This window comes from Leptodactylus fuscus, chromosome 3, assembly GCF_031893055.1.
Source record: "Leptodactylus fuscus isolate aLepFus1 chromosome 3, aLepFus1.hap2, whole genome shotgun sequence".
In the NCBI taxonomy this organism is placed as follows: domain Eukaryota; kingdom Metazoa; phylum Chordata; class Amphibia; order Anura; family Leptodactylidae; genus Leptodactylus; species Leptodactylus fuscus.
Window position 1 is genome coordinate 178,618,240 of NC_134267.1, and position 16,878 is coordinate 178,635,117.

A 16,878-nucleotide genomic window follows, 5' to 3' on the forward strand; every position below is an offset into this window, starting at 1 on the left:
GATGAAAGTGATTGCTGCAGAACTAGACTCGGCTGCTGATCCATTATATAATAAAGTGTGTCATCACCTACACACATGGCGGCAGCTCCTGCAGAATTGGAGACTATGGGGGAGGGGGGGGGGGCGCTATATACCAAGAGCAGATAACACATAACTCCATCTTCATAATGTGGATTGTGTTACGAGGGTCAGTCTGTGATGGGGACAATAACATTTTCTGTCTTCTCTTCTATACACAACATACTACCTCAAAGAAGCCTGAAGACAGGGGTCACCAAGACCCAAACAATACAGTCGACACCAGGGGCCTTGTATAAAAATAGGAATCAAACTAAAGAGGTGTCGAATACAAAAGCTACAATGAGTCGCCATTGGGTCCCATAACAAAACCTGGACTACTATTTCCAGACAGTGGTCTCAGTTAAGTAAAGATTTTTAGAGAGGCTTGCAAGAAATGTATTAAAAGGTGCAGGACTCTACATAAATGTGCATTTATAAACAGCCAGAAAATCTCATGCTAAGTCTGATATAAGCAGGTGAATGGGACTGAGCTTGCAGTATATGTTTTGGCCACTACACAGCTCTGCTAGTGCAAACAGCTGATCAGTGGGGGTGCTGGGACTCAACTCATGATCTAATATTGACTGAACTATGATAAGGATAAATAGCAGGCTGCAGCAAGAACGCGCTGTGGGAAAAACCGTGGCACTTTTTCCTGCAGCACTTTTCACAGAAAGTCCGCAGAGACATTCTGCTTCCATTATAACTATCGGGAAACCGTCAACATTTCTGTAGGTATAACTGGCATGCTGCAATTTCCAAAACTGCAACCAGTTTTGGAAATCCCAGCCTTTGCAGTGACTGTAACATCAGCTTTTTTGTCGCAGCCAAACTGCAGCGCTTACTCCACATGGGATCCCGGCCTTAAAATCCTGAAAGACTCGTATACTTTGCTCAGTTTTATATTAATAAAACCAGTGATGTAACTGTAGAGGGTGCGGTGGTAGCAGGAGCACCAAGGGCTCCCAGTTACACCTCTGGATAAAAAAAAAACCTGACCTACATAGCAGTAACATATTTTGCTCACCCATGCCACAGGTGCCAGTGTTTCGGAAAGGAAAATTGCTACTTCCTCCTCGCTATCGAGTACGACCGAGGACCGGACGGTGGTAACATTTTTCCTTTTTCCTCCTGACGGAGTGGAGCCTCTCATCCCAACCCAGTGTAGGGACAGGAGACACTGGTGTATGGTGGTGGGAGTGGTGTATTTAACGAGTCTCTCAGTTCCTGTCCCTACAGAGGGTCAGAGGTCAACCTCCTTGTGTAGCCGTCATGGAGGACGTCATGAAAAAACACTGTAAAAAATAAAAAAAATCACAGTATTGTTGATGGGAATAATAAACTGCTATGGATCTCAGAATGCAGTGATATTTCTACAGTTTTTATTTTTTTGTGCAAAAGTAGAAAAACATTTATAATTGCTGCAATAGAAAATGTTATTTATACCACAGGATGGATGCCATAAAAATAAACCAAAAATAGCTATGTTGGAATTGCTGATTTTTTCATTCCCCCGCAAAAAAACTTAACTAATAGAGATGAGCGAACACTAAAATGTTCGAGGTTCGAAATTCGATTCGAACAGCCGCTCACTGTTCGAGTGTTCGAATGGGTTTCGAACCCCATTATAGTCTATGGGGAACATAAACTCGTTAAGGGGGAAACCCAAATTCGTGTCTGGAGGGTCACCAAGTCCACTATGACACCCCAGGAAATGATACCAACACCCTGGAATGACACTGGGACAGCAGGGGAAGCATGTCTGGGGGCATAAAAGTCACTTTATTTCATGGAAATCCCTGTCAGTTTGCGATTTTCGCAAGCTAACTTTTCCCCATAGAAATGCATTGGCCAGTGCTGATTGGCCAGAGTACGGAACTCGACCAATCAGCGCTGGCTCTGCTGGAGGAGGCGGAGTCTAAGATCGCTCCACACCAGTCTCCATTCAGGTCCGACCTTAGACTCCGCCTCCTCCGGCAGAGCCAGCGCTGATTGGCCGAAGGCTGGCCAATGCATTCCTATGCGAATGCAGAGACTTAGCAGTGCTGAGTCAGTTTTGCTCAACTACACATCTGATGCACACTCGGCACTGCTACATCAGATGTAGCAATCTGATGTAGCAGAGCCGAGGGTGCACTAGAACCCCTGTGCAAACTCAGTTCACGCTAATAGAATGCATTGGCCAGCGCTGATTGGCCAATGCATTCTATTAGCCCGATGAAGTAGAGCTGAATGTGTGTGTTAAGCACACACATTCAGCACTGCTTCATCACGCCAATACAATGCATTAGCCAGTGCTGATTGGCCAGAGTACGGAATTCGGCCAATCAGCGCTGGCTCTGCTGGAGGAGGCGGAGTCTAAGGTCGGACCTGAATGGAGACTGGTGTGGAGCGATCTTAGACTCCGCCTCCTCCAGCAGAGCCAGCGCTGATTGGCCGAATTCCGTACTCTGGCCAATCAGCGCTGGCCAATGCATTCTATTAGCCCGATGAAGTAGAGCTGAATGTGTGTGCTTAGCACACACATTCAGCTCTACTTCATCGGGCTAATAGAATGCATTGGCCAATCAGCGCTGGCCAATGCATTCTATTAGCTTGATGAAGCAGAGTGTGCACAAGGGTTCAAGCGCACCCTCGGCTCTGATGTAGCAGAGCCGAGGGTGCACAAGGGTTCAAGTGCACCCTCGGCTCTGCTACATCAGAGCCGAGGGTGCGCTTGAACCCTTGTGCACACTCTGCTTCATCAAGCTAATAGAATGCATTGGCCAGCACTGATTGGCCAGAGTACGGAATTCGGCCAATCAGCGCTGGCCAATGCATCCCTATGGGAAAAAGTTTATCTCACAAAAATCACAATTACACACCCGATAGAGCCCCAAAAAGTTATTTTTAATAACATTCCCCCCTAAATAAAGGTTATCCCTAGCTATCCCTGCCTGTACAGCTATCCCTGTCTCATAGTCACAAAGTTCACATTCTCATATGACCCGGATTTGAAATCCACTATTCGTCTAAAATGGAGGTCACCTGATTTCGGCAGCCAATGACTTTTTCCAATTTTTTTCAATGCCCCCAGTGTCGTAGTTCCTGTCCCACCTCCCCTGCGCTGTTATTGGTGCAAAAAAGGCGCCAGGGAAGGTGGGAGGGGAATCGAATTTTGGCGCACTTTACCACGTGGTGTTCGATTCGATTCGAACATGGCGAACACCCTGATATCCGATCGAACATGTGTTCGATAGAACACTGTTCGCTCATCTCTATTAACTAATATAGATGTATAATTCAGTATATGAAAATAGTGACATTAAAGGGAATCTGTCAGCAGGAAAAGCAGTATTAGACTAATGCCAGTACCTTGTAGGGCTGCGTCTGCACTTTCCAAAGATGTCCTTCTTATTTTGCATCATTGCTCCATTTTCATGAAAACCTTGATATTTTTCTGGTTATGAGCTAAAAAGGGCTTCTCTTCTTCTGCTAATGCTTGACTCTCTATCTTAGATATTCACCCCTAACTGCTGCCCAAATTTGCCCCTCACTGCCTCTAAAGCCTTCTTCAGCTAATTTTTGTATAAGAATAAACACTGATTTTCATGAAAATTCTCATATAATTTACTTTATATACACCACACAGACATTCATGTCCTAGTTTAACTCTTACTGTCATTTTATCTCCTATAATGTGCTACTCTCTACGAACTGTAACAAAATGTAACATTGTAATGTGATGTATGAAAGCAGAGAAGGTGAGCACTCTCCTTGAGAAGGAAAGAAGCCGCGTGGCCAACAACATGGTACAGTTATAACATTGTGTCTTAACTGAGGGTAAAACTTTGGAAATCCCTTTATGTTAGAGAGTAGAGATGAGCGAACACTAAAATGTCCGAGGTTCGAAATCCGATTCGAACAGCCGAACTGTTCGACTGTTCGAACGGATTTTGAACCCCATTATAGTCTATGGGGGGAAATGCTCGTATCAGGGGTATGCAAAATTCGATAAAATTATACTTACCAAGTCCACAAGTGACGGTCGGGCTGGATTCTCCTTGAAGTTTTCTCCTGGCGCAGAGTCCCCGCGTCCTCTTCCGGCTGGAATTCACTCTGCCTAGGCATCGGGGCCTAGGCAGAGCCGACTGCGTATGTGCGGTCATGTGCAGTTGGCTCTGCCCTGCCTAACGCCTGAGCAGAGCCGACTGTGCATGCGAGGGCATGCCCGCGCATGCGCAGTTGGCTTTGCCTAGGCCGGATGCCTAGGCAGAGTGAATTCCAGCCGGAAGACGCCGCGGGGACGCTGCACAGAGAAGACTTCTAAAGGTAAGAGAAGAACCAGCGTTGATTGGCAGAATGTATAGCATTCTGCCAATCAACGCTGGTTCTGCATCGAACCTTAAACTTCGAACAGATAGTAGTGTTCTATCGAGTACGAGTATTTCGAATACCGTAGTATTCGATCGAACACCTACTCGATCAAACACTACTCGCTCATCTCTATTAGAGAGGTGTCATAATGATAGGTAGATCACAGAGCGTCCCCATTGCTGAGACCCTAAGTGATGAGTTATAGTCTGTCAGGTAACCTGCCAAGTGTTCCTGATGAAGATTGAGGCGGAGCTGGAGAGAGTTCTCTGGCAGCATTGAGGACGCCCCCAGTGCTGTTTGAGCGCTGGGGCGCACCCCAGTGCTGCAAGAGAACTAATTTGCATACCGACAAGAACCGGGATTCCTACGGAATGGCGGCGTGGAGAAGACAATGAAAGGTAGGAGACGAATAGCCTTTCTTAAGGCTATTCCGACATGTTACTAAGAAAAAAATGTGTTTGTATGATAGGATCCCTTTAAGCTCAATAGGTTGTCCCTGAAATGTACTGTATGGACATGCCAGATGCTCTAGAAAAAGAGATCATTAAATCATTAACATTATTCTGTAGCAAAATATCTAAAAACGTGTTTGCTGAACCATAATACCCCTTTTATACCATTAAATCTTCTTACTGACTTGTTTTTGTCTCCTAAGCAACATTATATACACTGTAAGCTTGGTCTGATATGTTCATGTCTTCAGCTGACTACTAATCCTGGTTTCTTTCTTAGCTTTATTGACTCCAATTCTGTTTTGTCTCTTGGCTTAGCATTGGGGTAAACTTTACAAAATGAGAATCATTGTTACTCTCACTGCTTGTAAATAGGAGACAATCCAAGCTATGGCTGCATTCTCCTTTCCTAGAATGGACGTCTGATGTCTGCTTCAGTCATTAACATCTATTGAAAAGCTTATGCACACATATAATGTAAACTGGGTTTGAGGTGTGGGTATGGTTAAAAAGACCTTCCATACCCCCCCTTCCCATAGTAAAAGCTCAATTGCCTCAGTGCATGCATGGCAATTATCTAATAATATTACTGCTTGGGTAATCTGTAATTCTGCCTTGCTGTAAACAGATTGCTATTTACGGACTTCTTGTGATAGATTTTAGCAGCCAATCTGAAGTGGCAGAGCTGCAGGGACGGGAGCAGCACACTGATATAATGGGTAACCAGGTGTGTCTCAGACTACCCCAGACTACCAGTAGGCACAGTAGTAGCAGCATGGTGGCTCAGTGTTTAAACCTGTTGCCTTGCAGGACTGAGTCTTAGGGTCACAGATCACAGCTAAAAGCAGGCAAGAAAAAGGAAACTGCAATGATTATCTATAGGTACTGAGATATACAGTACATGATATTTGAGCTTCTGACTGGATAGTCCCTTTAAAGAGGACCTTTCACATCCTTAGATATGTGCTGTACGGTATTATATACCACTAGAAAGCCGACAGTGAACTGACTTCAGCGTTATTTTCGGCACAGATACAGTCCTATGAAAAAGTTTGGGCACCCCTATTAATCTTAATCATTTTTAGTTCTAAATATTTTGGTATTTGCAACAGCCATTTCAGTTTGATATATCTAATAACTGATGGACACAGTAATATTTCAGGATTGAAATGAGCTTTATTGTACTAACAGAAAATGTGCAATATGCATTAAACCAAAATTTGAGCGGTGCAAAAGTATGGGCACCTCAACAGAAAAGTGACATTAATATTTAGTAGATCCTCCTTTTGCAAAGATAACAGCCTCTAGTCGCTTCCTGTAGATTTTAATCAGTTCCTGGATCCTGGATAAAGGTATTTTGGACAAACAATTCAAGTTCAGTTAAGTTAGATGGTCGCTGAGCATGGACAGCCCGCTTCAAATCATCCCACAGATGTTCAATGATATTCAGGTCTGGGGACTGGGATGGCCATTCCAGAACATTGTAATTGTTCCTCTGCATGAATGCCTGAGGATTTGGAGCGGTGTTTTGGATCATTGTCTTGCTGAAATATCCATCCCCGGCGTAACTTCAACTTCGTCACTGATTCTTGAACATTATTCTCAAGAATCTGCTGATACTGAGTGGAATCCATGCGACCCTCAACTTTAACAAGATTCCCGATGCCGGCATTGGCCACACAGCCCCAAAGCATGATGGAACCTCCACCAAATTTTACAGTGGATAGCAAGTGTTTTTCTTGGAATGCTGTTTCTTTTTGGACGCCATGCATAACGCCTTTTTTTATAACCAAACAACTCAATCTTTGTTTCCAAAATGAAGTTGGCTTCTCCAAATGTGCTTTTGCATACCTCAGGCAACTCTATTTGTGGCGTACGTGCAGAAACGGCTTCTTTCTCATCACTCTCCCTGACAGTTTCTCCTTGTGCAAAGTGCGCTGTATTGTTACCGATGCACAGTGACACCATGTGCAGCAAGATGATGCTGCAGCTCTTTGGAGGTGGTCTGTGGATTGTCCTTGACTGTTCTCACCATTCTTCTTCTCTGCCTTTCTGATATTTTTCTTGGCCTGCCACTTCTGGGCTTAACAAGAACTGTCCCTGTGGTCTTCCATTTCCTTACTATGTTCCTCACAGTGGAAACTGACAGGTTAAATCTCTGAGACAACGTTTTGTATCCTTCCCCTGAACAACTATGTTGAACAATCTTTGTTTTCAGATCATTTGAGAGCGGGCTGTCCATGTTCGGCGACCATCAAACTTAACTGAACTTGAATTGTTTTGTAGAAAGAAATGGTCCAAAATACCTTCATCCAGGATCCAGGAACTGATTAAAAGCTACAGGAAGCGACTAGAGGCTGTTATCTTTGCAAAAGGAGGATGTACTAAATATTAATGTCACTTTTCTGTTGAGGTGCCCATATTTTTGCACCGGTCAAATTTTGGTTTAATGCATATTGCGCATTTTCTGTTAGTACAATAAACCTCATTTCAATCCTGAAATATTACTGTGTCCATCAGTTATTAGATATAGCAAACTGAAATGGCTGTTGCAAACACCAAAATATTTAGAACTAAAAATGATTAAGATTAATAGGGGTGCCCAAACTTTTTCATAGGACTGTACCTCCCCACTCCCAGAAGGTTGGTCCTAATAGCCTAGCATCATCGCTGGGCTGTGAGGACGCTAGGCTATACCATAAAAGGAAAGACATGAACAAAATATTCAGTTATCAAACCCTCGGAGATTATTGAAAACAGACATCACCAACCTGATCTGGAGCCACGTCAGCATTGGCGTTGTACCACCTCCAAAAACCCATACAGTGAAGAAGACAACCAACAAGGTAGTGGTGAACATCATCTGTTTGGGCTGAGAGTCTGTATCCCGAATAGCTAGTGCAAAGGCTATAGCGCCACGTAAACCTGTGAAAAGAAATTATGTATAATAAATAGGCCTGTGATCAAACACCTAATATAAATGGATTTCAGAGACAAGTACTAGTGCAGCTCAGTAAATAGAATATCTTAAAAAAAAAGTTATGGACTGTTGCTCAGTGGTCAAAGGTGTTTTCAGATGAAAGTAAATTTTGCAATTCATTTGAAAATCACGGTCCCAGAATCTGGAGGAAGAGTAGAGAGGCCGCTGTACCAAGCTGTATCCAAGCTGCTGGAGGTCTAGTGTGAAGTTTGCACAATCAGTGATGGTTTAGGGAGCCATGTCATCTGCTGGGGTAGGTCCACTGTGTTTTATCTAGATCAAAGTCAACGCAGCCGCCTACCAGGAAATTCTAGAGCACTTCATGCTTCCCTCTGCCCACAAACTTATTGGAGTTGAAATTTTCATTTTTCAACAGGATTTGGCACCTGTCCACACTGCCAAAAGTACCAAAACCTGACTTTTCATTTTGCCAACATATCTGTGTTAAATATTTCTTTATATAATATTATAATTTTCTGAGATTATAGCTTACAGCCAAGGAAAACCCAAAAGTCATTATCATCAACATTAACAGAAATAATCCCTTGAAAAAGTTCACTCTGTTTGTAATGACACAATATAATATATGGCTTTCATGTTTTCAATTGAATTACTAAAGAAAAAAATCAAAAAAACTTTTTGATGATATTTTAATTTATTGAGATGCACTATTATGTGGTCATACTATACAGGACTGTGTTATATGGTTAGTGTTATTCTGTTGTACTGTAGGGTTTACAATCACTTTTATCTGATGGCCATGTAGCATGTTGCCAGCTGTGGGATGCCACTATAGATAAACTGAAAGGCTCTTCTGAAGTCATATTTCTGATGTTACGAGGTATAGACTGTGTTTAAGGCTGGCAATGTGGTATGGGATATGCTTAACATATATCTATTCTGCCAAAATATATGTTTTAAAGTATGTGTGTTAGATTTCTTTTGTATATCTTTAGTGGAAATAATCTGTATTTTGTCTCTATGTGATCATGAAAAGAAGTAGACTAAATACAGGAAGAGTTACTGTAGATAACTGAGGCTCATTTCCTGCAAAACACTTATTACACTTTCAATTGTGTTTCTTCTGTGTCTGTAATGGAGATCCTACTAATACTTGGGAGTTTTAAGGCATTGCCTCTTTTGGAAAAGTACGCAAGTAGCTATTTCAGCTTTCTGATAAGCTTTCCTTATCTGAACTGCTAATTCTTTATGTATTTTCTATCATATTCTTCTGTGTCATGTAGAATAAGGAAGGCGTGTATAAGTGATATATTGGGGAATATGCAAATCTGTTTTCTAGGATGTAATTAGGAAAATGCCTATTTTTGCTGCTTCAAGTACATCCCCCTTAAACATCAGGCAGGGCTTTTTCAGATAGCCTAAGACCATGATGTGGGATTATTGCCAGACTAGTATATCTATCCCAAAAGGAACAGGCTTCCAGCTATGGACAGTGCTATTTCGATCTGGTTGGATCTCATCACCACAGCGTAGTGAAACTAGTTTGGCTAAGTGAGAGAGACTGTAGACTGGGTTCAGGCACTAAGAAACTCCTTAACGCCTGCACAGGCACTCTCCTTAAAAGGATTCAATCTTTTTTTTTTGTCTTCTCTGAGCCGCCGTTCTGTAAATATACCGGTTTTCATCAGTATGTAAATGAGTTCTCTCGCAGCCTCCCCAGTGCTGCAAAAGAAAACTCTCTATCGACGGCCTCATCTTCCTCTGGAATGCCCTCTCCGTGATGTGTTCTTCAGATGACTTCTTCTGGCTTTAAATGGGATGCATGCGCTTGGGGCAGTGCCGACTGCACATGCCTGTGGTCATTTTGTTGTGGCCACTTACACGAGCATTCTGTATAAGTGGCCGCAAGGCATGGCAGAGCCAACTGCTCATGCGTCCCTTTTAAATCCAGGAGAAGCCATCCGAAGAACACGTCATAGAGAGGGCGTTCTAGAGGAAGAAGAGGCTGTCGCTGGAGAGTTTGAGTGCTGGGGACCGCCTCCAGTGCTGCGAGAAAACGCATCTGCATACCGATGAAAACCGGGATATCTATGGAACGGCGGCGCAGAGAAGACTTTTAAAGGTAGGAGAAGAATAGCCTTTCTTAAGGCTATTCCTACGCATTAGCTTGAAAAAATGCAGTTTTAATTATTGAATCCCTTTAAGTAATATGTTTTAAGTGCTCCTAAAGGGTTGGTCCTTCAGAATAAAATTGATTTAGTAAATGAGTACATTGGATTAAAAAATACTAAAATACTCATTACTCATTTCACAGAGTTAGTGCTACTGTCATTCCAACCCTTACTGGTCCCCCAATGGCCTGTAGTTGGTCCTGTATTGACATGAAGGAAATGCCCACTCAGCAATCTCTGACCACTGCATTGACCCCCTCCACCAGTGATTGGCTGAGTAAGCATTTCCTGTGTGTGAAGATGGGACCAGGAAGCAGAAACTGCTGGTGAATTGGTAAGTGCTGGAACAGCAGCAGTAGAGGATCGGGGAAGTGAGAAAATGCTAGCTTTTTTTTAATCTATTCTGCCTCTTTACTAAACATGGTTATCCATATGGACAGCCCCTTTAAGGGCTGCCATAATCTTCGACCACTAAAAACAAGGTTTATCCTAGCAACTCAGATATAATTTAGGAAAAGTATTACAGAAACTAACATTTATTTGGAAATGTTCCAGTGATGCAGATAGCACTGAATTGTCTGTCTGTGCCTGTTCTGTAATCTCCTTATTAAGAATAAAGCATTCCTCCACAGCGCGTGCACTGGAGATATGATACAGATGCAGGATTCATTTTCCAGAACACCAACGTCTAGTTACAATAATTATTTTAATTCCATACAAACCAAATAATGAGCAATGTCTTTTATGCAGTATTTCCCTGATTCATTACAACTTGCATTGTCTCTTCTCCAGCAGGTGACATATTACATGAAGGTAATGAAACAATCGTCCACAATTCCTACTCTTCGAGACCAGCTAATGACCTATTCTTGACAGGCAGACATGAATGCACAGCTTACAATAGCCAGTCACAGTACTGGCAGATAAATAGTCCCATAGGAGAAACAGTCAGTAGTTAAATGCCATTACAGACAATGTACAGACTCTTATAATTACAGGCTGTACAACATGCAGGATGCTTATATATCAGTCAAGGCCCTCGTTCAACATGTAACCTGTTGTTTAACTAAATGTTGCATTTGTCAGATTGTGTATTTCACAAATATGCAATATGCAATAGGGATGTCTTTCTCTTCCAATTATATTTGCCATTAAAGATTCACCATTTTATGTTAGTTTGTTCTTTTATCTTGGCATTATAATATAGCTTATCAGTCACTGCAGGGAATTCAGACATTATATCTAGGGCAGTTATTTTCAGCCTTACTATGGTGGGACCCCATAATGTCACTCTTGGGAGACTCCTACATTAAAGATACTTGGTATGAGGGAAAGCTTCCGAAACTTCCACTAAGGCTTCACTAACCAGAACATGGTGATGTCAAGGTCTGACCACACATGGTCAAAGTCAACGCCACAAGATCCTGCTTAATATGCCTTTTGTTTGTCTCCGAATCCAATAAAACACAAATATAGAACTAGGAGTCAATGTGTTGCTAAACCGGAGATTACTGAACCCAGAGAAAGGACTATGAAGTTTATGATAACGTCTGTTAAAACTGCCCCCACGACTAAGCCATTTACAAAAACGTTGGTATCACTTACAGCTTAGGACTACTGTGTAAGGGAAGGTAAAATATTCTAGAATTTGGACCCAGCACTGCAATATATTCTGGTCTAGATTTGTTGACTGCTTTAGACAAAATTAGTAGCGGTCAGCTGAGGAATCCCTAACCAGGTCCAAAAAGAACCATCTTGGATCTAGTGAATTCTGGTTGAGAAACAACTTCCACATGCTGTCATCAATGGAGTCTATCTCCCACATACCAGCCAGTAGTCCAGTTTGTAATGGGTTTATTCTATGAACTAAACCTTGTAGTGGATCAACTTAATCAGAGCTATGTAACGGATATTTTTTAAAACCCATTGTAGGCTCTTGGTCAGAAAGTATTGCTTAAAATGTCCCACAATTTGGAATCTAGGATTTGTTCACATGTAGGTCGTTCTGTTATAGGAGTAGAACAAAGAATAGACCAGGTACATGACAGATATGAATGGAGCACTTTGGCTACAATGGTCTATTGGATTTCCGTCATTAATCTGCAATTGAGGCTCCTAGTAGATCCTCCAAAGTAGATGTGAAGGAAGCCTGAAATATCTTGAGGTGTCACATTCCATAGATAATACAATATAAGAACAAAGAAGAAGGAATCCAGTCTGGAAGCCATGCCATCCGTCACTGCAAAGAACTTCCAGGATAGTCCAATTTAGATTTTTTTTTTTTTTGCTTTAGTCTCCCTCTCCTCCTTGTACACCACTTGGTCTACTTAATATAAGAATATGAAAGTAATATACTTTGTCCTGTTATGTAATGTCTCACAATGCTGACCATTTCAGAGGTTTTATTTCATAGGCAGGGGCTTCCAGCTGTAAATGATATACCAGTGTGTTGGCGAAGCACAAAAAAGAATATCTTGTCTATTTCCAGTCATCACCTGCATATCACTTAGAAGGTCAAGAAAAGTGCTGAAAGGTAAAATGGCTGCAAAACTGATTGCAAAATGGTAAAGTCATGTTAAATAGCCATCACTGCTGATGTACTCTGCGGTGCATGGCATTATGTAAAGAGCGAGCGAGAAGGTTGGGAAGGTTCTCCTGGCTGAGATTCTGAATGTGACAAACAAAGAGCTTGGGAGAGACACAAAGTGCAAGGCCAGACAGTAGAGAATGACAAGGGAATGCTAAGAGAAAATAATAGATGACTGCAGGTCGTTGATAAAGACAGATTTCAACCTTTTAAAGCCTTGAAAATAGCTGCCAGACACCAATGCAGATAAATGAAACAGCGGCTTTTAAAAGGCTGATATTGGATCAGTTTGTGCAAAGTGCCTAAAAAGGCTTTAAAATGGTGGTGCATGCGACATTAAATATGAATAAGGGTGATGAATAAAAAGCAGAAAAACAAGTCTGTGCATTTCATTACCAATCTAACAGAGCAGCCAGTCATTTAGCTTCTGTATGTGGAAGACACTCAATAGCAAGCATCTCTCTACAGTTAAGTTGGATTATTCCAGATATGTAGATAATTGTGTAATAGCATAAGATTTTATGTCTCGCATTACAATCCTAAGTAGGATCTAATAGACAGATTCCAGGTTTTGACAGATTTCATTGCATTTTATCACTCTACCGATCATCAAAGACGATTTTATGGGGAAGTGTTGATTTAGCTGGTAGTTATATTAAATAGAAGATGGCTTGTGATACAGCATATGACAAGGCACTCTAAAAGCGGGGTCAATAAATCTTTATTACTGTGGCAGCCAAGTCACAGAACCACTAAGTTTTACATTAAATGAATGTGAACCTCTTCCATCACAGTATAAGGTTTTGCAGTCTCTTTAAAATGTTGCACCAAAAACTTAGAATAATGTAAAATAACAAAAAAGGTTAGGAAGGTTACGTCACCTGACTGAAGAGACCGCCATATCAGCCCTTGGGCCAGTTCCTCATCACTTTTTTTAAAATTAATAGTGACGTTCCTCTGGGGAGGAAGGAGGGTCTTACACATGTTCCTGCCACTTAGGGGGCGTTCACACTACAGTCGGTGTCCGACAGCTAGTCTCCGCTGCTAATGTCCGTTCAAAATCTTGTGTGGACATTAGCAGCGGACACTAGCTGTGTCCGTGACATTTTGCATTCATTTAAATGGACATCGGTTGTGTTCTTTTACAGTCCGTGTCTGTCCTTAACTGTCCGTTCCCACAGATGTCCGACTTTTCAAGCGAACAGCAAAAACCTACCGTGTCGGGTTTTGCTGTCCACTTGAAGAGTCGGACAACTTTGTGAACGGACAGTTAAGGACACTCAGGGACAGTAAAATAACGCACCCAATGTCCATTTAAATTAATGCAAAATGTCACGGACACAGCTAGTGTCCGCTGCTAATGTCCACACAAGATTTTGAACGGACATTAGCAGCGGACACTAGCTGTCGGACACCGACGGTAGTGTGAACACTCCCTATGAAGCAAAGAGGATAACAAAAACTATAGTTTGGTGTCATGTTTCCAATGGCCTCATAGCATCCAAATGGTCTGTTTCTATAGTAAGCATGCTCCTAGATTGTACCACCTAATTTAATGGATTTGTTAAGAATCTCACTATGTTCCTGTTTCTGCACCTTGCAGCCATCTTTCCTTAAGGTGCAGAACTGCTCACAGCCACTGCTTTTAGGTTGCTATGTCTAACAGTCAAACTCTGCCTGGGTCTGTTCAACAGCAGTCCCGATCAGATTGCTGCTTCGCCATCCATTACAGGGTTGTGGCAGAGTATCTACACCTGGCTCTATCACTTGTTATTTACCTAAGATTTTTTTCATGTAGTTAAATGTACTGGACTGTTTTGTAGCTCCCATTCACTTCTATTGGGATTATGGAAACCGTGAAGAACATCGCAGTTTGACTTTTTCCATAAGTCTTTCCATGGTGATTAGAACTTGTAGCCAGTCTAAGCCATATCAAATGAATATCCGAAAATAGACATTCAGGTGAAAAATTTCTGAGAGCTGGATGACACACCACAGGGACCCCCACCAATCACTAGAGTTCAGTCCCACATTATTTAAAGTTTATGGGCTTTTCAGAGAGAACCCATTACAGTGTTCTAGTAGCTCTACAGATAGTGAATGGAGCAGACGGGAGCATACTCAACCACCAAAGCATCAAACTCCTACTCGCTATGGTCATGCAGTTAGAAGGAATGACAAGTTTGGGAGTACTGTTCTAGTTGTGAGCGTCCTAGTGGTGGAGTCCTAGTGGTGGAGCCCCCAGCAATCAGACAGTTATCATGCATTTATTAGAAGCTTTGTGCTAACATCTTTACTTACTTCATAGCGTAAAGAAGTAAATCCTGTGATCCTCTGTAGCTTCATTGGAACTGTATTGTACTATACAGCTGAAATAAGAAGCTCTTGGAATTTTGTATATATCACAACATGGCATGTAGCAAATATTTCACTTACTTAATTGCCCCTCCTCATTTAAGATATCCTGAAAATTGTAATTAGCTATGACATTAAGATGCAGAAGTAATACACAGGCTGGCCTGTCTGTAGGATCTATTACATTTTTTACATTATTATGCATATTTCACAAGTCTTTCAAGTGTAAGTGAATAGAACATTAGGATAAGATAGTGGCACTGCAGTGGAATATAGAATACTATACCGGGTCCCTGGTAGAAAGTCAAAAGGAAGCATCTAAATATTGCATGTCAAGTACAGGAAATGAATAAATATGACATCTCTATTCATTATCATCATCAATATAAAATCAATGTGATTGCAATAAAGTTTCAGCAAACACCGTAGGATGTAGCACTGGCCATCATTACTGTCCTAGTGTTCATCACAGGCTTTAAAATATATTTGCACCCACGGTAATGCACGAACAAGTTTAATAGAATGTCTAGACAGCTCCGTATTAAGTTGCATAGATATCCATCATCTGAGCAGGTGTCAGCAGAAGTTACACATTATTATATTATAGTTAGACTGTATAAGGTTTATCTATTTATACAGACGAAGCCTCTCGTGTGACAAAACAAACCAGAACGAGAACGATGGCCCTGGAAATGTTGGGAGAATATAAAAGGTAAGTATTGCTTATTTTACTATTTTATCACAATTAAATCCCCTCCGTTCCCAAATTTTTTAACAACTTAGAAAATCCCTTCTGGCTAAGGCCCCACGAAGCGAACTAACTGCTGCAAAAAAAACCCAAAACAAGTGCTGTGGAAAAGATCACAACGGAAAAGCATCACAGTTGTTTCCACAAAAAGTCCGTATAGTTTTCTTCTGCAGACTTTCTGCCCTTGTTATATCTATATGAAAAATGCCAGCGTTTCCATAGGTATAATTGACATGCTGCGATTTTCAAAAGCGCAACTTTTTTTTAAAATCGCAGATTTTCCACTACAGATTTTTTTTTCTGCAATGTGGGAATGGAATTACCCAGAATCCCATCCACTTTGCAGGTACTGTAAAAAACCCTTTTTTTGCTATAGTGTTTCCTGCATTTTTGCAACGTGGGGCCCAGGCCTTAAACAGAACCTATTAAGTTGAAAATGACGTCGTAAACTTAGGCATCATATTATGGAGTAGGAGGTGCTCAGCAGATATAAAGTTTTGTCCCGGTATAACATGTCTTTTTTTTTCCATATTTGAATGTATACAGACCCATTGCTACTTTTGGCGTTTGAAAGATTCCCTGACAAGGTAAGGAACATGTCAGACATACTGTATTACAGGAGTCTCAGTAAACAGAGTGGGGGGAAGGATTTACAATACTTTCCGAGGGGCATGTTTGCCCCTTCTCTCAGGGCAGTTGCCTACCCTGCCTCCAAGGTAGGCACATCATTTTCTCATTAGTCTACTCCTTCTCTACCCTAGACCAGTGTATTTCGACCTTTTCAAGTAAAGTACCTTGTACACTATGGTGCCTGTCAGGTGACAAATTCAGCTCCCAATCTCAAGTGGTAATAAAAACTGGCATACACGACATGGTAAACAAATTCTTTTGCTTATAGGGATATACACTAAACGTTCTGAGGGTCTTTTAGTTCCTGACCAGTTTTTCGTTCATCAGATCATAGATGAGGAGCTACCTCTCTATTCTGCACAGCCGTAACCTGGACCCACTGTCTTCTGGCATCTGCTTCTACTACGCCTCAGTATTTGGAGGTAATGGGTGATTTGAGTGTCACTAGCCCCCAGGAGCCTCAGAACACAAGAACTAGCTAAATCTGTTGTGCACCTTACAACAGTAAACTGTTATCCACTTATATGGACTATGTAGCCACTACTATAGAATATTCACTATTTATCTAGATGATATAT

At 41.6% G+C, this 16,878-nt stretch overlaps 1 protein-coding gene and 1 non-coding gene across 2 annotated transcripts in view; one reads left to right on the top strand and one right to left on the bottom strand.

Annotated features, from left to right (window-relative positions):
- SLC9A9 (solute carrier family 9 member A9) overlaps positions 1-16,878 on the bottom strand; it is a 571,893-nt gene that overhangs the window by 248,405 nt on the left and 306,610 nt on the right. Inside the window, exon 12 of the mRNA XM_075268848.1 lies at positions 7,640-7,793. Coding sequence (XP_075124949.1) covers positions 7,640-7,793 — 154 coding nt within the window. The remainder of the gene's footprint in view (positions 1-7,639; positions 7,794-16,878) is intronic.
- Positions 3,782-3,871, top strand: LOC142198730 (U6atac minor spliceosomal RNA). The gene has a single exon (XR_012715388.1). It is a non-coding gene; the product is annotated as a U6atac minor spliceosomal RNA (small nuclear RNA).